The sequence below is a fragment of the Chroicocephalus ridibundus genome, chromosome 2 (assembly GCF_963924245.1).
Source record: "Chroicocephalus ridibundus chromosome 2, bChrRid1.1, whole genome shotgun sequence".
Taxonomy (NCBI): Eukaryota; Metazoa; Chordata; class Aves; order Charadriiformes; family Laridae; genus Chroicocephalus; species Chroicocephalus ridibundus.
Window position 1 is genome coordinate 89,379,518 of NC_086285.1, and position 24,723 is coordinate 89,404,240.

A 24,723-nucleotide genomic window follows, 5' to 3' on the forward strand; every position below is an offset into this window, starting at 1 on the left:
TCCTTTCCACTTAAGAGTCTGACAACAGTTGTGATGGTTAAAGACTATTATGATGTTGCTTCAAATTAAAGTCTTCAGAATCTAGTATAAATAATTTTTCATGGATCTTCTGAATGTATGACTTCGCTTTGAGGGAGAGGTACTTAACAGTCTCTGACTGACTTGATTCTTGAAGGGCAGAGCAGGAATGTCTAACTGATGACATGACAGCTGATAAGAGTGGAATAAGAGAGCAGGTCTGGATCCATAAGATCCTGATACTTAGCTACAGGAGAAAGGCAAAAAAAGAATAAAATCCAGAGGTGGGCAAGCATTCTGACCAGTGCATAAACAAAATGCTAACTGGGCAGTGTACGAAAAGAGCAACAGTGTCCTGTGTCCTCTCCTGCATCTTATTACAGCTTACTTTCTGGTTTTGGCCAAAATTACCAAACCAAAACAATACTGCTCTTCCTGAAATTTTGTATTCTAATAAATTAAAATCTGATTTTAAGGAAAAGCTACACTAGCGTTATTGTAAGACTTCACAATGGGAAAAGGTAGTTGGGCTTAATCTTGAAATTCTTGCATTTGCTATAATTGAATTGCTTTCCCCTTTGGCTAAAGGGGAAAGGAAAACTGTAATAAAAGTAATCCTGTCAGCATGCATATCTGTATTCTCAGCATGCATTCATTCACTCAGAAACTCGTTAAATCAAGAAAATTCTCTATATGAGTCTGTATAGGGCTGCATCTTTCAAAAAATGAATCTGATAATCATTACAGATTTGTAAATTTCCAGCTAGAGATTCCTGTAACAGATTTCTGCTTGCACTATAGACAAATATCTATTAAAATATTTGATAAATTCAAAGGTAACTTCCCAGATAAAAAAAAAAAAAAAATCTATGGCTTGTTATTTCACTCAATTTTTTATGTATTTTAGGACAACTAAATGCTACGTTAAGGTAGGTACAGAACAGCTTATAAGTATTTTTAAACTTATAGTGAGATTAATTTTTAAAAGTTTGAGTAAGAATTGTCAAAGTTCAATAAAACTTAGTTGTCCCTTGCCCTGCAATTAAAATGGCATATTAAATGCACAACTAGAAGTAAATAAGTAAATAAATTGAAATTAAATACTGCTCTTTTGCCACAATTTGGATGGTAGCAAAAAAGGCGAGGCTGAATTTCCCAAAAGTCACTAAGAAACCCTGTTTCCACGTGTATATCTGAAAAAACCCCGCTGAATTATCAGGTGAGCCCTGAACCCAATGTGCAGCAAAAATCGAAGGGAAACAACAGGCAGGCGGAAGGAAGGTGATCAGGATAATCTGCAATAATTTACAATCCCTTTCCTGAAGTATAAACACAAATAGTTAAAATCTTCCTTTATGAATTCCCAGTGAGGCACGTGCTATCCTAGAAGCAAGGTATTATACCACCTGCATTAACCTGTTGCTTACTGTTTGTCACTGTCATGTACTCCGACTGATTAAATTGCCTGTAAATAAACAAAGCTTCTGATCCAAGTTACGTCTGGTATAGGAGTGTGCCTACCATCAGCAGTTACCATTGTTCAGTGGTTTTGTGCTCTTTATGTGGTGCAGTATGTACTACTGCTCAAATCAGTGCTTCTCTAAGGAAACATCTTCAGTAGACTTTTCTGATAGTCCTTTCTGATTCATGATGTACACTAGAGTTACAAGTTATAGTATTAGATTTGCATCCTAAGGCTTACTTGGCCTTACTTAATAGGGCCTAGGTTTTCATACATTATTATAATTTATTTGTTTTTCTCGCAGGCCTGCTTCTACAACGGGAATATTCCCAGTAAGATGAATCAGAAGGTGCAAATCTATATATGTATCAGGCATTCTCACTGGTTTCCTAAATTCACCTTAAAATATCAACAGAATGTATTTTCCTTTCTAGACTCAGTTTCTGGTCAATAGGTTTGCATTTTAAAAAAATAGGTAAAATTTCAAGATATATCTGTTTTGCTCTTTGTTTTGTCAAAAATGCGCATGGTAGTTTTAAGCTTTTAGGTGCTGCTGTGGAGGTGGCCTAACTAAGGTTTCCTGGTAGTTGCTAGGAGGTAGTAGTGCAAATCTGGTTGGAGGGTCCTTCTAGCTTCATGCTTTTTAGAGGCAAAATTATTTTCAATCAAAAATAATGTGAATAATTTTTTCTTCTCCAATGGATGAATACTGTTGGTGAGCTTGTGCTCTGTGTCTTATTAAGTAAACAGTAACAGTAATTGCTTTACCCTTTGTTTTAAATTCACAGACAATAAAACCTGCAGATATTGCCACTGTCCGCACACTGGGTCGACCTCCTCACCTCATTATGCGTATCATGGATTGTGTGTTACTGCTCTTCCAGCGAAAAGTGAACAATGTGAAAATTGATCAGGAAAAGTGCTGTACCATCCCATCATGGCAAGAATCTTTGAAACTGATGACAGCAGGGAACTTCTTACAGAACCTACAGGTGCTTGTGCAACCTTCTTTTTGATATTTTTTTAATTTAGGAAAATGGGGGACAGTGTTTTCTCTGGTGTTCGTAGAAGAACAGATGTGCATGGGGAATCAGACACACAGTAGATCTGAAATGTTAAGGCCTTAAAAATGTCATAATGAAATAAACTTGAATCCTTCTGGCAAAGTTAGATCATAAATCAATTATAATTTTTTCTAAGTAAGGCAATGAAGTTACTTTCAGTGACAAATGATTCAAAGCTTTAAGCATTTGGTTTGAATAGCCATTACTTATGTGTTTTATTAAAGCTGATAGAAAACATCTTTTTTTCTGGTACTTAACTTTTCATTAATTTTCAGCATTGCAACTTGTGCAGTGGCTTGCAAAAGAATAATTCATTATTACGATGTATAAATCAGATTTTTTTTTAAATTTGGGATTTTCAGCTCCATAGCATATGTCTAGGGAAATGGGAAAGAGTAAACTGGTCAATAAATCCCTGTTCATAATTTAAACTAATAATGTTATGATTAATCTACTCAGAATAAATTGTACCTTATCCTGCACCACTGGATGTTATTATTGCTGATTTCTGCATTTTGAGAAGTTTACTTAATCTGTCTCTGGTTCAGCGGAAGATCACAGATGGCAGGCTTGACCAACTTTGTATGATTGGTAGTGCCATGGATGCCATTTATGTAGTATTCACATTGCATCTCCTCATAAGGATTTTTAATTTACTGAAGGGCTTGAACATTTCATTGCTTGTGCGTAGATAAACGTATTTGTGCTTCAGGAAACAGATATTTTTCAAGTTCATCAGTGATGGACTTTCAGTATACCTTGTAAATAAATATTTTAAGAAGACCAAACTTATATAGAATATTTGACAATCAAAATAAATTTGAGGGAGAAAATTGAGAGCTTTTGGGGATGAAAAATGGAGATGTTTTCTGGAGAAAAGAGGGGGTCAAAATAAGTTCTTAAAATTGAAATACATTACACTAATGAGATAAGGTAATTTAAGGAGAAGATAGCTAGCTTTCACTTTGAAAGGACCATCTTGTACAATGTATGTTTACAAACCAGAGCTAAGCTTTTCCTTTTATTTTTGAAGATAGTTACGTTACTTATTCAGTCGTAAAGAAAATAGATTTCAAGCAGGGTATCAGTGATATTTTGTATCAACAATTAGAGGTGTAATGGTGATGGATAGTGTAAGATAACAAAGAATATAATTAAAGGGAAACTTTTTTCCATTTTGTAAGACTATAGAACAGAGTGACTTTAGCAAGATCTCAAAGATGCATGAGACGGAGAACTTCGTATTAGCTGTTTGTAAATAACATTTGTGATCTTGGTAGCATTCTGTGTGTGCTGAAATACGTATGTGTGTAGGTTACATACCTTACATACATTATGTAGATTGCACTCATTTTTTTTAGCAATTTCAAAAGGACACAATTAATGAAGAAGTAGTAGAACTTTTGAGCCCGTATTTTGAAATGGTGGACTACAACATTGAGACAGCTAAAAGAGTATGTGGGAATGTTGCTGGCCTTTGCTCATGGACCAAAGCTATGGCTGTATTTTTTTCTATCAACAAAGAAGTATTACCTTTAAAGGTAAGTCTATTAATCAGCGGGAGACACACAAACACTCTTTGCTTCTTTTCCTCCCTACCTGTGTGCACTTGAGGATTTAATCATCTGCAAACATCAGCTGCCTTATTCCAACTGGTGCCTGCCTCTGTAGGAATTTATTACCTTTAAAGTAGTAAGTCTACAGTAAAATATATTTTAATTGTACTACTACTTGTAAGTTGTCAAAATTATGAGAGAGATGTGCAGTTTGTGCCTCTGGGCCCCTTCTGAATGGGGTTGAAGCAGCTGTCATCCAGTTTAACTCACTATTGCAATTGCTGTCCTTAATTAAGAATTAAGCAGGAAAAAACTTGAGTTCTGGTTCTTTTAATGTTCCAGATCTCAGTTCATAAGATGACTGTACAGACACTCTGTTCATCAGTGTTATTTAGAGAAAAACAGGCCTAAATAGTTGTTAAAAGGTAAGAATGAAAGTCAGGAAGAACAAGATCAAGCATGATTTTAAAATAGAATAGTTTGTATTTGTAATAGGAATGACCGAGAGGGAAGCAAGGTTTGTAGTTGGAGGTAGTATCTTTCATTAGACAAAGCATATTGATCAGAGAAATCGAATAGGCTTCTAGTGGCACCAGTCTTTTTTGCTGGCCAGATCAGACTAACTTTTGTGTCAGATGGAAAATGGCCAGTATTCGTAGAAGTTTTTCTAATTTTTTTTAATAATTGATAATTTGATAATAATGACCTGCTGCTTAACAGCAGCTACCTGCCATAAGAATTTAGTTTGTTGTAAAATTCAAATAAAAAGTTTTAATGATGAATGATGAAATCTCCACTCAGCAGCTTGGTTGTGAAATGTAGTACGGTAAAACTCTTTGAGATACATTATAGCAAATGCTTTGAGGTGTTGTATGTACGAATACACTTTTATATTTGCATGCTTCATAGGCTAATTTAGCAATCCAGGAGAATCGTCTAACCACTGCTATGCTGGATCTGCAGAAAGCTCAAGAAGAACTGGGTGCCAAGCAAGAAGAATTAGATATTGTGCAGGCAGAGTATGAAAAAGCAATGAGAGAAAAACAGGTGAACTGCTCTTTACAGAAAAGTTGCCACTCTTAGTTTAAGGAAAGCTTAATGCATTCTCTCAATTTCACTAATATTGCTGGAAAAGGATGTTGATTAACAAAGGATAAGAGATAGGTATTTGGATCCTGCCTCTTTGGATCCCACCTCTTTCCTTTGCCACTGATCCTCTCCGCCCCTTCCTCCTACCTCCTCAATAACTATTTTATTCGTATTATTTGTTTAGTGGCTACTACTGTAACATCAAGTTTCATTAATGTATGTTATCTGTGTATAATGTATTTGAAATTCTGGGCAGAATTCCACAGAGTTAATAGATACCAGGCATTTTGCATGTCATTTAACATACATGCCACCATGAAATTTAAGAACAGAAATATTAGAAAATTAAGTAACATTAACGACAGATGTTGATAGATTGTCAAGATGTATTTTTTCCATCCCACTTTCCCTCCTCTGCACAGTGATATAAATGTTTGAGAATATATTTTTACACTGTTGTTTAACTACTAGTTTAATAAGATATAGAGATTTTTCCGGCCTATCAGATACTTGACTCTAAACCATATTTCTTGGTGTATGGTTGTCTGTAGACTTTGCTTGAAGATGCTGACCGTTGCCGTCATAAAATGCAAACTGCCTCAATTCTTATAACTGGTTTAGCAGGTGAAAAAGAGAGGTGGACGGAGCAGAGTAAAGAATTTACAGTGCAAACCAAGAGGCTAGTTGGTAAGCTTTTGCCCACACCCTTGAATTTGGAAGTTAGTCACTTGAGTTGTAATGGGTAGCAAAACTGAAAACACTTGAAATTTCAAACTTTTACTTTGTAGCTCAGCTTCCCTGTTGCTAAAATGAGGGTAATTGTTACTAATTTTCTTGCTAAAGCACTGCAAGGTAAAAAAATACAATATGAGACTAAAGTTCATATTTAAAAAAAGAGTACAATGACTCTGTATGCTGTGCATGGCCTTTTACTTGATGTGTATAACATGCAGTGCATATTTGGGACACTGATGTTTTAACTTGACTGATGTTTGTAGGCAGCAGTCCAAAGAGAGTGATACATTACCAAGTGCCAATAAAATGACTGTAACTGAGAATATGCATGGAAGAGAGGAAGACCAATATTCAGGCGCTGACATTTATATGTAGAAATCAATATTTTTGAATTCAGTTACTAATGCTCATAAAACTTTTGTTTCTTAGAAGTTCATTTCGATTTTATAAATAGGCACTTGGAAACTAAAGTACTTTGTAATAAAGAATTAATTTATTAGTTAGATCAAGTAGATTAAATTTATCTTGTCCTTTACTGTGGTCTGAAGTTTCTTCTCTGACTTTTGCCTTGAAATGCTGTAAAAAGCAGATATTGTTGTATAGTTTGTATTATATTAGATAGGTTGTATTTTATTTGCTGGTATAATATGTATATGTGTGTTACCAACTTATTTAAAATACAGGATACTTTCCCCACACACTCATCGTGGGTTTTTTTTTATAGATAACTTGAAAAAATCTAAAAAATATTAGTGCTCAGTATAAAAGTATAGTATCTTCTTCAAATGAATCCTGCATTCTTACTTCAGAGGTACAAAAAAAACCCACCCCAAACTACGGTGTCATGAAACTTAGGGGGGCAGTTTTGAAGCTGACCAGAACATTAAAAGTTGTCACACTTAATACCTCCATAATAATTTTTTATTACTAGTAGTAATAATTGTAATTAATTTGTACTTAATTAGTACTCCTAAATAAAGGTTCTTTTCTCCCCCCAAAATATTGATTAAGCCTGTTCTCAAAATTGTGCAAGGGAATGATGGAATTGGAAGTTTAATTAAGCTTATTCTGCCATGTCCTGCTTGTGCAGGATCTGGTGTTTGGAATAGTGTTATATGTGTGCGTTGGGTTGACCTTGGCTGGCTGCCAAATGCCCGTCTCTTGATTCCTACAGTTGCATTGAAAGGATAAAGTAAATGTGGCATCTCCTGAAACGTAGCATTGTTTTAAGCCTTGGGGAAAAGGCTGATTTGTTTTCTTTATGGGTCAAAGTGTGTTCTCCAGTTACCAGGCAAACCATGTAACAACTAGAGAAGAAAGCAGCTCATTCATGGATGGAATTGGCAAAGCTGTAATGTTTTGATGTCTTTTTTTCCTTTTTCTCTTTAAGGTGATGTACTCTTGGCTACAGCTTTTTTGTCCTATTCTGGTCCTTTTAACCAAGAGTTCCGCAGTCTGCTATTAAATGACTGGCAAAAAGAAATGAAAAGCCGGAAAATCCCCTTTGGTAACAACTTGAACCTCATAGAAATGCTGACTGATGCTCCAACCATCAGTGAATGGAACCTGCAAGGATTACCAAATGATGATTTATCCATACAGAATGGAATCATTGTCACTAAAGCATCTCGTTATCCTTTATTAATTGATCCACAGGCACAGGGTAAAATTTGGATTAAAAATAAGGAAAGCAGAAATGAACTTCAGGTAATAGGAAAGCTGGTGTTTTCATAATCCCTAGAAACTCTTAGCTCAGAAAACAGTACAATTCAGTGATTCAAGTAATACTTAAAAAATTCCTTTTATATAAAATGCCTAGTCTGGATATAAAGGACATTTCAGATATATTTTGGTAGATTTGAGATTTGACTAGATATGAAAGTGTACTTTTGAAGCTTATTAGTACCAGTGACTCAATTTTTTAAATGAATTTATTTTAATGAAACATAAAATGTTGGAAAATAGGCTGAACGAGTAATGTCTGATAAGGGCTGAAGCATCTTTGCAGAATACTATAAGCATTAGAAAAAAAACCCCAAATAAGTGATTAATACAAGTTCATATAAATTTTTAAAAATGAAGATTCACATCATGATATTTTTATCATCTTTTAATCAGAAATTATTTATAATTTGTGTTTTAGCATGGATGTCAGGTGCTAAATATTCTGCAAATATACAGGGAAGACAATATTGCAACAACATACAGTCTGAGGCAAGATACACCAATTCAATGCAAATGTGAAAATATGACAAAGTCCTTGCTTGCTATAATTATGATTACACCAACAAACCAGCTATTTTAAAAGATATTCCTGAAAACGATAAAGAGTCGTTTGAAGGATAATAGAGTGGCTCTGAGAGTATTATTAGGAAACTACATTAATTCATGTTTATTGTTATCTCTGTGCGGAACCCTTTAATGGTTGCCTAGCTAGTTATGTTAAGAATGATTATTAGATTTTAACTATGGAGTTATAAACAAACTAAGCTGCATGTGCTTTGTGTACATGTTGAAAATTAATCACGGTTTTACTGAGGACTACTTTTTAAAGCAAAGGCTGTTTAATGGCTTGTTCAATATAACCCCCTATTTTTTGGGGCGGGGGAGAAGGGCCCTAGCCTTGCCACAGTTTGACTTGGGGATGTTATCCAAGATAACATTGAAGGTGATAAAAGGCTCCTGTGATCATAGGATATCAAAACTTCAGGTGCTCAGTGTTGCTTTGAACAAGAGAAGTTTGTCTTCAATGAGATCTGAGAATATGGTACACTGATGCTACCTTTTCTTGTCGTCACAATCTTTGCCTTAATCCTAGTCCAACCACAGGATCATTGTTTTTGTCAGTAATTTAAATAAAATTAAATAATTTATAAATATAAAACAAACAAAAAACTTGGTAAGTGGCATAACATAATATATAGGTCCATGGTTGTATTTTTAGATCACTTCTTTGAATCACAAGTATTTTCGAAATCACTTAGAAGACAGCCTTTCTTTGGGAAGACCTCTTTTGATAGAAGATATTGGAGAAGAACTTGACCCAGCACTTGATAATGTTCTGGAAAGAAACTTCATTAAAATAGGTTCAGCCAACAAGGTAAAAATAAAACAAATGAGCAAACAAGTGGAAACAGCCCCCCATCCCCTCGTCCTAAACAAAGTAACTCCTAATATGTATATGACTATAAAAGATTAAACTCATGTTTAAATTTGGTTAATGCTAATACCAAAAAAAGTAGAGTTTAAGCGTAAGATCACAGATTGTTAATATATTTAACCTATAGAGTTCCATATCCCTTTGCTTATGACAATTTTTAAAAATGAAATAATCTGTGAATGCGTCATTTAAACTGTTCCATAAATATTCTCAACAAATTATTTGCATCAATCATATAATTTAAAGCTGGATTTTTACACCTTTGAACAGAAAAATGTAACCTTTGTTTCTACTGAAAGAGTGTGTACTGGTTCTTGATATCTCAAAACTTCTTTTTAATGCTTTTCTTAAGGTGAAGGTTGGTGATAAGGAAGTAGATGTTATGAATGGCTTCAGACTTTACATTACTACAAAACTGCCAAATCCAGGTTACTCTCCTGAAATTAGTGCTCGAACCTCCATCATTGACTTTACTGTGACCATGAAAGGCCTTGAAAATCAACTCCTAGGCAGAGTCATTCTCACAGAGAAACAGGTAAAAGAATTGGTTGTATCTTTTTTCTGGCTATATGTCTCGCAGTTACCTGTAGAAGGTTTTCCTTTAATTTTAATTTATTACTCTCTATTCCCATATTGCAGGGTAACTTTCTGGCTCTCTCTATTGAGGTTATTCTTAATATAACCTATTTTACGATGGTTTAAAAGCTGGCATAGAAGAAATAGACTCATTCAAGTAGAAGTTTCTATTTGTCTTTATTATCACAACTGTACCATACTCGCCTTATTTTTCCTGCCTCAATGAGTTATAACCGCATGAGAATGCCCGTGAAAAGGAAAAGGGCCTTGAATAAAAACTGATGTTCTTCTGTCTACACACTGTGGAGCTCATGGCAACATAACCTGGTGCAAAGGGTTCAGATGTAGTTACTTCCTTGCTTCGCTTCAAGGGGAAATGGGCTAACAACCTATTTTGACATTGCAGATGTATTAGTTGAGGAAGTCCAAGTTCAGGATGACAATCCCAATAAATATTCCACCAGCAGTTCTAGAGGGAGGTTGGTTGGTATCTTTTGAACTATTGGACACCCTGGTCAGGCAATATTTGAAGTCAAATGAGACTCTCTGCATCTATGACTGTGTATTTACTAAGATTTTGTCAATAGTTCCAGTTTACCTTCACTAGAGAGGAATGTGTGTTTTCCCTTATTGTGGCATCTGCTGAGGTCCTCCCGTCCTCCTCCCCTAACTCCCCTCAGTGTGAAATGTTCCTTCTTAATGGCCTCAGTCATCTTGTTAGTGTCAAATAGTTGCATTTCATTCCTGATCAGTCCATGGATCTCATGACAGAAATCATACTCGTTCTATGAAGGCTTATATTTTGTCAGACAGCTCCATTGCACTATCAGCTTCACTTCAACCAGTGACAGCTTGTCAACCCACTATGTAATGGAATTATCATGGTCTTTCTGAAACACACTATGATGTGTGTATTCACAAAGCCTTATGCCAAACTTCACTTCTGCAATACAGTACATTCCTCAAGATAACAGTCATTTTATCAGCAAATTCCTCCAGTCATCACAGTTTCTGTATCCCTCCTTGGAGGACACAGAAAAGACAGGAGCTTAATTTTCCTCAGAGGTGCAAAGAAATGGACTGAGAAGTCATGGATTCAAGTTGGAACATGGGAAATTCTAATTAGATATTAGGAAGAAAATAATTAAATTGAGAGTGGTCAAAACCAGGAACAGATTACTCAGGGATGTTGCAGAATCTCCATTCTTGGAGGACTTCAAGACTAAACTGGACATGGCCCTGAGCAACTGATCTATTTAGACCTGCTTTGAGCAGGGGATTGAACTAGTGCATTTATGGGGGTCCCTTCCAAACAAATTATTCTATTATTCTATGGTATCTTTGCCACTACCTGGGAATGTCTAATGGGTGGACATACTGAGATCTCTGGACCAGCTTCTCGGAGTGGTGTACTCACTACTGCTTTGCTTGAGAACATCTGGGGATAGTTCTTCCAGATAAATGACAAGTGGGCCACTTAACAGTCAGGGGGATTTTCATAGAATATACTTACCACTTTTCAGTTTGATTGGCCTCTGTTCTTGCACCCTGTGGTTCAAGGTTTCCTGAAGAGTCAATTAAGACATATCCCACCATCCAAAACCTTTTTTTCCCCTATGATATCTAATTATGCATCTCTGTGAATTTCTCTCTTAAGTGTGTGGATACTTGCTATCCTCTTGTAGTCTTTGGTAGGGAGGTCGTGGAATTACTTAACTGTGATACAGTTTACCAAATGATTTGAGTAGTATGACTGCTTGGTGCTATCCAGTGTTAGAATGTATGTGTGGAACTTCTGCTCCCAAAGTGAGATTATTTGCCTGAGGTTAGTGTTCTTCAAGGTTTGTATGTACATTTATATCCTTCTTGCCATTCCACTGTCTCTAATACGGTTCTGCACTTAGAATGAATGAGATTTAGACTTGCAGTGAGGAAAAGGAGGGTTTACAGCACATCATTTAAAGATTTTGCAAAGTCTGACTTTCTGTTCCTGTGTTGTCTGGTATGCCCATTGGTAGAATCTGTGTGGCATACATCTAAAACAATTGATTTTTTTACTGATAAGAATACTGGTACTGATTTCTTCTTTTCCACCAGAATGTTAAACCAATTTGCAAGACGTGAGCTAAGCACGAGAAGGTCAAAGGGTAACTGGTATATCTGTATAATTTTAATTCTATTCTATTTCTTGGAATTATTGGATTTGAGAGACTTGATGTATGTCTGAATGTAGCATAACTTATATTGTTTTAATGATATGATTGTTTTGCTACATTGGCTGTTATGTAATTTGACAAAAAATTGCTTATTTAGTGTTGTAGAAAGAGATATGTCAGATTAGTAGTGAACTTATAATACACAGAAACTATTTATGACTTTTTGAATTTTCATATTCATATTTCAGGATTTCTGGTGGAGAAAGGCTCAAGTTTTGTAAGGAAGTTGATGCAAATTCTTGCACTTGTGAATCATTTTGTGACAGAATGTTTTAAGTTATGTAGCAGCACTGGAACAGCCTGCCCAGGGAGGTGGTTGAGTCACCATCCCTAGAGGTATTTAAGAAACATGTAGATGTGGCACTTCAGGGCATGCTCTAGTGACAGAGATTGTGGGGGGTTTTTGTAGGAGTATGGTTGGAATCGATGATCTCAAAGGTCCTTTCCAACCATGAAGATTCTATGAATATTAACAAGATCTAGCATTCTTTATGGCAGCCTGCAAAATGACATCAGCTTATGAAAGCAGTTCCATAAAGCTGGTTTTGAAATAGCCTCTGGTGCAAATTCCTGGAATTTATGTATATGGTAACTTGTCTTTGTTTTTTTACGTCCTTGATGTTATGACTGGAAATTTTTGAAGACATGCAGAATACTTTCAACTGTGTACTCTTCCTGATCTGCAAAACGTATTTTAAAAGCTTAATAGATAGCTTTTTCACTAAGGTTTTCATCTAAGGTTACTTCACTTGCTTTAGTTCGGTCATTCTGTTTCCAACTTGTTTCTCAGGCTCTTCTTATGAGGAAAACTTAGCTTTCTGTTTTTTAAATGCATTGCACTCTAGAATATGTTTAACCTTTTAAATTGAACTCAGCAAAACATGAAATTTAATTTGGCTCAGAATGATTTCTCAGCATAATTAGTATATTTAATTGGATGCTAACATTCTTTTAATGCTAGACTTTTAAAAATTGTTTCTACTTCATCAAACTTGCATAATGCTTGTCTTGCTTTGTAATTGCTACGTACTTTTCTTTAGTTCCATTAGGCATCAGTTGATTAAAATGGAGTTAACTGTAGTTTTCTTGTCTTTTTTCATCATTTTTTGTAAGAATCTTGAATCTGTATGCACATCTTCTAAGTTTATGTGACATTTACATTATTCTATGACAACAGTTCCAATGTGTGTTTTCTACCGGATGATGATGATGTTTCAATATACTTTTTGTACAGTGACAAGAAAAGAACCTAAATTTGATAATGAGATAATTTTTTAAAAAATTCCTTTTTAAGATAAAAGGATTTTCTTTACAAGAACTAAATTCTTGAAGTACTTAGGAATGTTAGCAGAGTGTAGGAATGAGAAGACCACAAGTTTAGAATGTGGGAAAACGAAAAAACAATCTCAAAAGTTGTAACAGTGTTGCAAATCTGTATAAATGAAGGCTACTCAAATTGGAGGAGAAAAACCTTTCCTTAAGCCTCGCTAAGGTCTCTCAGGTTCATAATTCTGCTAGGGCTATATGAGAGATCATGTATTTCTTGGTGTTGTCCGTGTTTCTTTGGAATAGTAGCAGCCTGTCTGCAGTGCTGAAATGGACTTGACAAAGGTGAACACTTGACAAAGGTGAACAGACATTGTTAAAAATATCCACCAGACTTTTGTGAACAGTGGAGGAGTACTTCTGTAGGCATAGCTAATATTTCTACCAACTGGCTCACTTATTGTTGATTCATAAGTTTCATATTATCCTTGTTTTGTAAAAGACTCTTAACCCATTCTCTCCCTTTTTCTTTCTTTTACTTCACTGTGTTGAAACATTTGCTATTGTTTCAATGGAGTATTTTTATCTCTGAGGGATTCATTTGTAATAAGAGTAGTATAAGAATGAAGGCCTTTTACCTCTGAAGAACATATATTTCTAGGTATTTTAAACAGTTTTATTGTTTTTTTTTTTTTTTTAAATGTAAAGCTACTAATCAACAGGTATCCATCTTTTATATATGACCACTGGAAAACAAAGTAGGTATATAAACCACCCAGCTTGTATTACTAAAAGTAATCAAATAAATACTTCTAGTGAAGCAACTCAATTTGAGTTCTATATGTTTTCTTTTCTTAATCAATGAAGCATTTCAATGAGAGACTGAAGTTATCCCTGTTTGATGGAGCGTTTTTAGCTGCACTTCTTGAAATATTTGATGCTTGATTCATTGACTAAGGATCCTCATTGTTACTGAGGCTATATTTTTCAATACAGTGATTGGAGAACAGAGCATGTATGAGGATGGCATCAGATGGAGTGAAATAAAATCCTGTGCCTGGAAAGGTGTTTGCACTTTGTCTGAAACAGAAAGAAAAGAAAAAGAATTAATATTCTGAATTTCTAATTCTATTAAGGCATGCTCCATTGTATTTGTTGAAATAATTTGCTAATGTACACTAATACGGCAGGTTCAGAAACCTGTCAGTAGATGTGCTGTCAGAATTACCACTGGAATTCTTTCCCCAAATTAGTGCAGTTACTCTTGACCTACGCTATTTTGGTAGGATCAGTACTTCTAAAACTAAATACCATGTTTTATTTTATTTTATTTTTGATTACTCTTCTGTTTTCCAAATATTACTGTGTGTTCCAACAGGAATTAGAGAAAGAAAGAACAGATCTTATTGAAGATGTGACCATGAACAGAAGGAGGATTAAAGACCTAGAAGATAACCTTTTGTTCCGACTTACAAGCACTAAGGGTTCTCTGGCAGATGATGAGAGTTTAATAATTGTATTGAGTAACACTAAGAAGACTGCTGAGGAGGTAACACAGAAACTGCAAACTTCTGCTGAAACTGAAGTACAGATCAACTCAGCCCGTGAAGAGTACAGACCTGGTGAGTGAAGGTAGTAATGAAAGACAAATGACTGGATCGTACAGTTAAAACAGCAATACTTAGAGAAAGAGAAATGGTAGTATGAGATCAGGAAGACCATAATGGGTGGGAGGGATCTGTGTTTTCCTGTAAGTAAAATGTATCTAGGAAATGTCATATTGAGCTATGGTGGACAAAATAGTCAATGTTATGCTTCATGTAGAATTTATAAAATGGAATAATCTATTCCCTCCCTGGACTTCTCATTGCTGTATATCCAAGTGTACATGTCCATCTAGTCTACTGGATAAGAAACTTGGGAGGGCTCTTTTTATGGACTGTAAATGAGACCAGTCATTAGGGTATTTGGCTAACTGTATGTTTAATTTCAACACGTTGACATTCTTTTAGGGGGCCAATATAATGTAAATGCTTTTTGCGTCTGCTTGGATGAACACTTCATTTATCCTGTCATAGATCCTTAAGTTATTATAGTCAACACATTTCGTGAGTCTCTTAGCTTTTAACTGACAGGTGAAAACATGTGAAAAAAGTAAGCTCTCTGAAATTAAGTATTATATCTGCATTTTAGGAAATGTGTAAAATGGCACAGTTAGTGTATCAGAAATCATTGCAGATTTTGTAAAACCTTTGTATTTAAAACTAAATGACTGCTGAAAGTAAGGTAAATCAGTGCTGGGTAAGCTAACTGAATATAGTTCATTTAGCTTTTATATGACTCCTGTAAAAGTCTATAAAGAGAAATTTGTTTGGATACTCAAACAGTACTTCAAACCATCTTTTTTTATATTCTGCTGATGATCTGAATATTGCAGTATACCAACCAGATGCACTCCAAATATGCTCATATTTGCAAACTGGGTTTTATATAGTATGCATTAATTACAGTGAAGGTATTTTTTTTTTGGCCAATGTATAAATGAGGATTAAATTCACTTTTTAATTATTTTTCTGGCCAGTAAAGAATGGAGCAACTCAAGGATCTTCAGTCATCATTAGTGTCAAACTCACTGTACTTATTGTATGAATTAAAGTTTTCTGCTCTGCATTTCTACTTTGAACAAAGTCTTGTTTCCTGTGCTTTAGTTGCAACTCGAGGTAGCATCTTATATTTCCTTATTACTGAGATGAGCATGGTCAATGTGATGTATCAGACTTCACTTCGGCAGTTTTTGGGGCTTTTTGATCGCTCCCTTGCCAGGTAATTTAGCTAACAATAAATATCATTTGTATTTATCCAGTTGTGGAGGTGATTGTAGTACAGTAAAGATTTGTTGTAAACTAATGTCAGGAAGAAGTGTTTTGCTTGTTACAGTCTTGACAGAAATTGTCAGTTTAAATACCCATAAGCCTTTGTCTGTTAGTTACTAAGGTAAAAAACCTTCAAATATACTTACAGTCCTTAAAAATTAGGCATTAGTTAATTAAAAACCATTATACTGTGTTGATCTTCAGCTATGCAGAAAGGCTTGATTAGGAAGGAGGTTTTTTTTTTTTTGTTGCTCCTTCAATCTGAAATTTGTTGCTCGCTTGCTGTCTAATATACTGTATTTGTGATCTATTATTTTTTTGTGTTTTGAAAGCTTTTTGTCTTTTACATAGTGTCTTTTACATAGTATTCGCTTTAATAATGCTATGCAAATTGACATTCAACTGCAGACCTTTCTTCCAACAGGTCTACAAAGAGCCCTATAACTAGCAAGAGGGTTACTAATATTATCGAACATATGACATATGAAGTGTTCAAGTATGCTGCCCGAGGACTCTATGAGGAGCACAAATTTCTTTTCACATTATTACTTACACTGAAAATTGATATACAAAGAAACAGAGTGAAGCATGAAGAATTTCTGACACTTATTAAAGGTTGGAACTATGGAAAAATTTTAAGTAGAGCACGTATATTATTGTAGAAAATTTGTGAGCTGTGGTTATATCTCCTAGCCAGCCTGCTGCTTCCTTTTGCACTTGAGAAGCCAGTCAATTGAAAGAATACATGCTTATCATTCTGTTGTGGTGACAGACAACATTGTATGGTAGTTCTAATTTATAATCAGCACACTGAATATTGATAAATATAGCATTGAAAATTGTGAGAATTAAAAAGGAAAATTGTTAAGTATCTTTTCAGTTGGTGTTTATGTCTGCTGCTCAGATACCACCAGATATGTGTTTGACTTAGAAAAATTATTATACTAAATATCTTTTAGTTTATTTGGTAACTGCAGGAGGACGAGCAAGCAAATAGGAACAGAAAGCGATGCTAACAGTTTAAAAGAATATTGAACTCTTAGCTGGATGTGACAAGTTCATGGCCTTAGTCTTAACTGCGTGCAGGCACTGTGTATCTTCACTTGAAAGCTTGGAGTCTGTGTGAGCTGACACAGGCAGGATGCAGGGACAACCACAAAACCACGGATGAAACGCAAAGAGTAAATTTAATCTCAATACTTCACGAATTGGGGAATTACTGAAAGCAACATCTGGGCAGAGGCACATAAGTGGGAACACAGGCACTGCAGAGCTCGGTCCTTGCTAGAGAGAGTCCTTGCTAGCGAGCAAGTCCTTGCTAGCGAGCGAGAGAGCGTGAGTTCAAACCTGCTGTTCTCGCCTGTATATCAGGGATTCAAGCAGGCATAGTTTTCCACTGTGCTTTGATCTTCTCCGACAGCTGAGCAGGAATCTCAGGCATGTTTGATAAGGTGCCTCTGAGTCCATCACAGGCCTGTGTTATCTAGGTGCAGATGTTCTACTTGTTGAGCATGTAAGACTAAACAGTGATTCGTCTGATGTGTGTTTTCCGACACCCCAGGTGTGAGTCACTTGAGCATGTTAACAGTCCTCCTCGCTGATCTTCTGTTACTTTCCCACAGAGTATTGTATTAGTTGTATCATTTTGTATTACCTTTAAAAGATACTTTTTCCAGGCAACATTTATGTATGGAATATAACTGTTAATTTTTGCATGTTGAATCTTCAGAATATCTTTTCCCAACAAGCATTTATTTCCAGGCACATTGCACTAACAAATAGTAAATCCTCAAAAGAGAAACTGGTTAACAAAGATTAAGTTTAGGTACCTCATAAAAAAAATTTAATATAAACTAACCAAACTACAAACTCTGCTTCATCAAAGATGGCACGACTTTATAAGGTAGAAAAACCCTGCAACCTCATGATTAAAAATCTGGATTCTCATGGCTTGTGTTTTCTTTTTATTTTGTGTTTTCTTTATTTTAGTTTCAGTTGAATTCCAAGGAAGGCAAAAGTACATATTGGCAAAGTTATTATGTTATCTACTACAATAAAAAAATCAAAGAAAACAATATTGAAATTAAGCTTCTTTTTTTTCTCTGTAAACTCAAGCTTGTTCTTTTATAGTAGAAAATAGATTTAGCTTGCAATGGGAATCTGTTATGGATCTTAAAAAAATATGTTTTAAAGTAAGATGAAAAGTTAAGATTTGAAAATAAATTTTGCATGTTACTGTCCTGGTTCCGGTGGGGATAGGGTTAATTTTCCCTGGTATTCCATGCCATGTGAGCCACGCCCACCCTGAGCTGCCGGGGGAGGGGGCAGGAAGTTGCTGCTTAAAAGCGGGCTGGGGCGTCCCGGGGCCGGTCGGTCGGCGAGCGGTGGGGAGCGGCGGTTCCGTAATCGCGTTTGTATATTCCCCTATCCGTGTTGTTATTGTTGTTGTTTGCCTGTTCCCTCTGCTGTTCTGTTAAACTGCCTTTGTCCCAACCCACGAGTCTTGCCTTTTCTTACGATCCTTCCTCTATTAGGAAGGCACGTGCGAGCGGCACGTGGTTCTTTGTTGCCATCTGAGGCTAAACCACGACAGTTACCTAACTCACAAATTTCTTTGTGACCATCCTTAGTTATTAAGTAGTCTTTCTCCAGAATGGGAAGACAGTCATGTGAAATAGTCTTACAGTATCTAGTTTACGTTTTCTAAATAGATCTTTTTTTTTTCTCCTGTCTTTTGGGTGTCTCCAACAGTTCTAATTATAACTAATTCCTAATTTCTTGTAGGTGGTGCTTCCCTAGACCTTAACGTTTGTCCTCCTAAGCCAGCTAAATGGATTCTGGATATGACTTGGCTGAACTTGGTGGAGCTCAGTAAGCTTAAACAATTTTCAGATATTCTTGATCAAGTAAGTAAGAGCTTTTAAAAATTAATTTTTTTGTTTGACCGAAATGGTCTGGTAGTAATCAAGACATGTGGTGGGGAAACTGCTTTATTTTATAGAACAGAATGAAACTGATAGCAGATAGCCAAAGTTGTGGCCCTGACTGCTTAGCAACCTGTATTGATAAAACCCATAGGAAAATAAGAAGAAGGCAGAACACTTCACATGCTATATAATTATAATACTTTCATATTGGGATACTTGCTGTTATCCAATTCACATAACGCAACTTGAATCTTCTTCCTGTTTTTAGATTTACTTGCATCCCTGTTGTGCTTTCTTATACTATGTTTTATTATGCTTGTTCTGATATTTCTCTGATTACATGGAGTAAGAGTTAGGGAAAGGGTGTTCAGTAAATTCAGCACTTGTATGAATAGTCTTAATGGACGCTAAGTTTATGGTAGCTAATGGAATAAGCGAATAGCATTTGGTGTATGTGAGTAGAGTCCTGTGGGGAGTAGAGTCCTGTGGGGAGTACATACGTACCTAGTGTTCTCAAAGCTATTTCTGAGCCTAGCTATCTGTGTTCTGACCTTGCTCTGCCATTATTCCTGAAAAATACTGAGTAATAGCTCATTTTTTTCAGAATGTGAATACTTAAGGGCATTGTTGCATTCTGTAATTAAAATCTGAAAGCTTATCTTCTCTTTTTTACAAAACCTTATTAAATCTGTATACTAACATTGCTAAACAAATGCCTGTGTATGGATTACATGTCTCTGACCCTCATTAAAAGTTTGTGACCTAGTGGCAATTGAAATGTAACTTGTCTGTTTAGTGAGAGTTACTCCTTTGCTGGTATAACTGCAGATTTCCAAAGCAGAAAAACAGTGGAAAATCTGGTTTGATAGTGAGAATCCTGAAGAAGAGCTGGTTCCGAGTGGCTATGGTCAATCCCTGGACTGCTTCAGACATCTTCTTCTTATCAGATCATGGTGTCCTGACAGGACCATAGCTCAGGTACATTTATATAGCTAACGTAGTCTATTTAACTGTCATTAGAGTAATATTTACAGTATTGCAGTTCAGTACTTTTTTTTATTTAATGCTAAACTCCTGTTTGTAACGGACCTTTACATTGTATTTTCTGAAGTTCTTTTCTGACAATTTGTGCAGTTGTTGCAAGGGCAGTGTTAGCAAAATTATTCCAATATATTGAACGAATATTACCCAGTGATTTTACTATGGAGATAGGATTTCTTCTGGAAATCTATGTGTTTATCCATTCCTGCTTTATCGGTTCAGAAGGTGTTTTTTACTGTCCTTGCTGATATTACTCACTGGAAATGTAGAAGTGTCTTTGTGTTAGGCTGAAGTAAAATCTTCTCACGAGCTCAGTTGTCTGAGAGAAAACCAAGTATGAAAATGATTTAATTGAGGAACCATTTCTTGCATGGAAGAATTAGAAAAATCTATACTAAGGTCTGTTCAAAATTTTTAATTTAAAGCCATCTATTTAGAAAGGAGAGAAATATAAAATTAAAGTTCATTAAATGATTAGACATATTTTTAAGAAAATTCAGCTTCTAGGAGCCTGTTTTTAATCTTCATGTTCTTCTCCAGAGTAAAAAATCAAAAATTACGCAATTGCTGACAGTTTCAGAGAAATGGTTGGCAATTTACGGAAGTCAGAATGCATCACTAAAAGCGTCATATTAATTTTGTGGATGCAAACCTTTAGACATTGTGACTGGATTCAGAGAAAGTGTCAGCAATTATTGGTGTAACTGCAGTCAATAGATGGTTAAATGGTACTATATAATGATTCCCTCGGATGCGTGCTATGTGTCTGAAACAGATCATGCAAAATTAGTTCCTCACTTCTGTGAGTGGGGGCAAGATACATTTTCATCTTACGATGGTTTTATGAAAGCTGATAGTTTATCACATGCTAAATGCTGAATATCTTTTGTCTCTGAGAAGTAACCCAGAGGTATTAAGGGGAAGAGTGGTCTAAGACAAAAGCAATGTAATGGGAAAGAATACAAGAAAGTTCATCTCAGACTGTTTGAAAGCGCCTTTTGTTTTTATTAGTAAAAAAGAACAATAATCTAACAATTTTTGACAAAAATAAATAAGGAATAACAGAGATGATATTCACTTGTTCCTCTGGATCTTCTACTTGGTGACAGTTATTTTCATCATTGCTACCATTAATTCACCATTTGTTTAAACATGGAGGTGGGAAAGACCTAACACCTTTCAAACGTATCTTCGATTCTTTCCTCCTTTTTTCTCTAGTATTTGGAAAGGAAAGCTAAATTTTAAGGTTAGGAGAATCTAAAGGAGATACCATCTTTAAATCATTAAAACCTTTCTAGAAGTTTAGTAAGGTTATAATTTTTATTATACTGTAATTATAGATATTATAGAACAATACATACATATATATGTAATAGAATAATTATTTTAAAAGTTTTAACTGATCTTATAAGGTTGTAAGAAATAACACTTTCAAAGACAGTATGATATGCTAACATGTAAAATACTTTTGTTGCATATTTGTATTTCTGATCTAAATTTATAGCAGCCTTTTCTCTTCAGTTTACTTATTGGTTGTATTTATACTGGGAAGAAAACACTATTTAATTATTACATCACAGGTTAAATATACACTTTTTAATACAGGCAAGAAAATACATCATTGACACTATGGGGGAGAAATACGCAGAGGGAGTCATCTTGGACTTGGAGAAGACATGGGAAGACTCAGATCCACGTACTCCTCTCATTTGCTTTCTTTCCATGGGCTCTGATCCTACAGACTCAATTATTGCTTTGGGAAAAAGACTGAAGATAGAGACACGTTATGTTTCCATGGGCCAAGGGCAAGAAATCCATGCTCGTAAACTTCTACAGCAGACAATGGCTCATGTAAGAGACAAAAACCTGAATTTATATTGTGCCTGTATTAAACACTTAGGAATGAAAATCTGTTATGAAGTAAAGTTGTTTAGTGGGTATTTAATGCTGATGTGAGAAGTTATATTTGTATAAATAAGTGTCCTAAGCAACAGAACTGTCTTTTCCCAGTCATTTAATTTGCCATAACAAGCTTTTTGATACTGTGCAGAAATCAGTTTTTCCATATGAAATGGAGTTTTTGTGTTGTAGGTTGTTTGCTGATGAACACAGCTGAATTGATTGGTTGGATTGCATGAATATTAAATATTCTTCAGCAAGCATTTCACAGCATTTTTTCAGTTTTGTATTTTTAGTAATACAAGCATATTTTGTTAAATGAAGAGGATTAATTCCAAATATGCTACTGAGTTACATAACCTTGAGAAAAACAAGTCTGCATAGCAAAATATTTTGCTATTGCTGTAGTCTGGATTTTGAATTGGGATGGACCATCTGATAGAACAGGCATTTTACAAGTGAAACATGGAAGAATTAAAGAATAAAATTTCCTGTATGAGAAACAAAAGCTGAGATGTTCTGATTTAGCATGCTTTGTCCATCAGGTGGTAGTACTGCTATACCTACTGATGTGAACAGATTAAACTTGCACTCCTGTGTTATGAGCTTCTTCCCTGTCTGTATAACCAGTTTTCCTCTGAGTTTTGCCAGATTCATGTTTGACAACTTCACATTAAGAGCTAATTAGCAGGTCAGATGAGAAGATACTTATTCAAAAGATAGGGAGGAAGAGCTCCTTGCAGCTACTTTCCCTCACTGTCTCACATACCCTCTTAATGAAGAGTTATGTGAGGTGTCTATATGAAGTATGGTAATTCATATGAGGAACTTTGATATCTATTGATGGATAGCAACAGATTAATTAAGTTATATTTGGTTATTTTCCAAGCCTGTGACCCTTGTGAGGAATAAGGTTTAGCAGCTTGCTCTATGGGAGCTACTTCTGAGCTACCTTATATAAGTCGAGATTTGTTAGTGTTTATCATAGTCATGTCCAGATAGGTTTTAAATGTACTGAAATGGAAAAGGTAGGGACTACTTGAGAAGACCACATTGGACAAGTAAGGACCACTTATTTAGAAGGATAAAACCAAACAAGCTAGCAATGCCTCCAGAAAGAACAGCCTGCAGCTTAGCTCACATGATCTCTCTTTTGGAGAAAAAATACTTTGTCAATTGCATGTGTACCATTACTATGGATTCTGGTCTCTGTACATGAAATGTACATGAAATCAAATGATTAAGGCCTTGGTTTTTATTTGGTGAGCCAGTGGTGCAAAATTGACTGTGGAGGGTTTCTTCCTTTAACAGCTCTGATAAACACTTAAACATGCTATATTTTGCTATAGCTTAGATGCGTTGGCTTTGTTCCTAAGCTACAGCATAAACAAAGAGTGATTTTTAGTGATTTCACTTTATAAACCACGTTCATAACTTTATATTCTGTTGTGTTAAACAAGGGAGGTTGGGCACTTCTGCAAAACTGCCACCTTGGACTTGACTTTTTGGATGAATTGATGGACACTGTAACGGAGACAGAGACTGTCCATGAAAGCTTTCGACTGTGGATGACAACTGACATTCACAAACAGTTCCCCATCACTCTTCTTCAAATGTCTATTAAGTTTACCTATGAACCACCACAAGGGCTCAGAGCTGGACTAAAGAGAACTTATAGTGGTGAGTGCTACAGTAACAATGACTTAAAATTGAATTTCACTCATTTTTGGACTCTCCGGTGTTATCATGTGGTCACATTGTAGCCACTGATAGTAGCTGTGAGCTACTATGGGGAGCTGATCATAATGATGCCAGGACACATCTTGATCCTTGGTTTGAGCTAGAAGTTCTGAACGTTAAAAGGAAGAGAAGATCTGCTGAAGTTCTGTTGCCAGATCTAATTGGACAGCAAAACAGGAAATGTTTTTTCTTTGCTCAAATGGTGGCTTCTGATATCTCAGTTCAAAGTGTTTAAATTTTTAATCTTCTTGAGTCTTTCGGCCAAAAAATGACATGTTAATCTTTGACTATTAAGTGCTCTTTACTTTGCATAAAATAAAGGTCAATGAGTCTGTGCAGAAAGCAACTTAATGTGAATTCAGCTACTAGTAAATTGTGTTTTGTTTTGGGTTTTAGTTCTCCCCCCCCCCCCGGCCCTGAACTTTATACTTTTAATGTGAGCAACTTAATAACATGCTATAAACTGTCTCCAGCATAGAACACTTAGTAGGACAATAATTTACTCTTTGGAGAGTCAGAGAGCCAACTGAATATCTCTAGGAGTGATGTTTTAGCACTGATTTGAAGTAGTTTTGAAAAATACTGTGTTTCTTATAAAGCCCATTTACAATCAATAGGTGTCAGCCAGGATTTACTAGATGTCAGTGACATGGTACAATGGAAACCAATGTTATATGCTGTAGCCTTTCTACACTCCACTGTTCAAGAAAGACGCAAGTTTGGATCTCTGGGTTGGAATATACCCTATGAGTTTAATCAAGCTGATTTCAATGCTACTGTGCAGTTCATTCAAAACCACTTGGATAGCATGGATGCTAAGAAGGTAATTAATGTTTTTATGGGAAAGGTGGATTAGGGTGATGGATATACATGGTTCCCAATAGCCAAAATAGAAACATGATTTTAAATTATTCTTTTGTTTCTTTCCACAAACATTCAACATTCCAAGTATACATTTCTATACAGCAGCAGGCTTAAATTAGATTTTTGATTCTGTGCATGTTAAATTTCTATTTTAAACTGTACATAAAAAAAGAAAATCCCTCCCAGCCGTCTCCCCTGAAAACTTCAGAAATGTAAACCTTAGAAGTATATACCTTC

The 24,723-nt window shown here is 35.5% G+C and overlaps 1 protein-coding gene across 1 annotated transcript in view; it reads left to right on the plus strand.

The window, feature by feature from the left end:
- Positions 1-24,723, plus strand: part of DNAH5 (dynein axonemal heavy chain 5) — a 152,298-nt gene that overhangs the window by 117,016 nt on the left and 10,559 nt on the right. Inside the window, exons 59-73 of the mRNA XM_063324079.1 lie at positions 2,269-2,472; positions 3,906-4,085; positions 5,010-5,147; positions 5,741-5,876; positions 7,315-7,631; positions 8,869-9,024; positions 9,437-9,619; positions 14,521-14,764; positions 15,851-15,965; positions 16,440-16,630; positions 18,800-18,921; positions 19,771-19,920; positions 21,589-21,834; positions 23,343-23,562; positions 24,240-24,445. Of these exons, the coding sequence (XP_063180149.1) occupies positions 2,269-2,472; positions 3,906-4,085; positions 5,010-5,147; positions 5,741-5,876; positions 7,315-7,631; positions 8,869-9,024; positions 9,437-9,619; positions 14,521-14,764; positions 15,851-15,965; positions 16,440-16,630; positions 18,800-18,921; positions 19,771-19,920; positions 21,589-21,834; positions 23,343-23,562; positions 24,240-24,445 (2,808 nt within the window). The remainder of the gene's footprint in view (positions 1-2,268; positions 2,473-3,905; positions 4,086-5,009; positions 5,148-5,740; positions 5,877-7,314; positions 7,632-8,868; positions 9,025-9,436; positions 9,620-14,520; positions 14,765-15,850; positions 15,966-16,439; positions 16,631-18,799; positions 18,922-19,770; positions 19,921-21,588; positions 21,835-23,342; positions 23,563-24,239; positions 24,446-24,723) is intronic.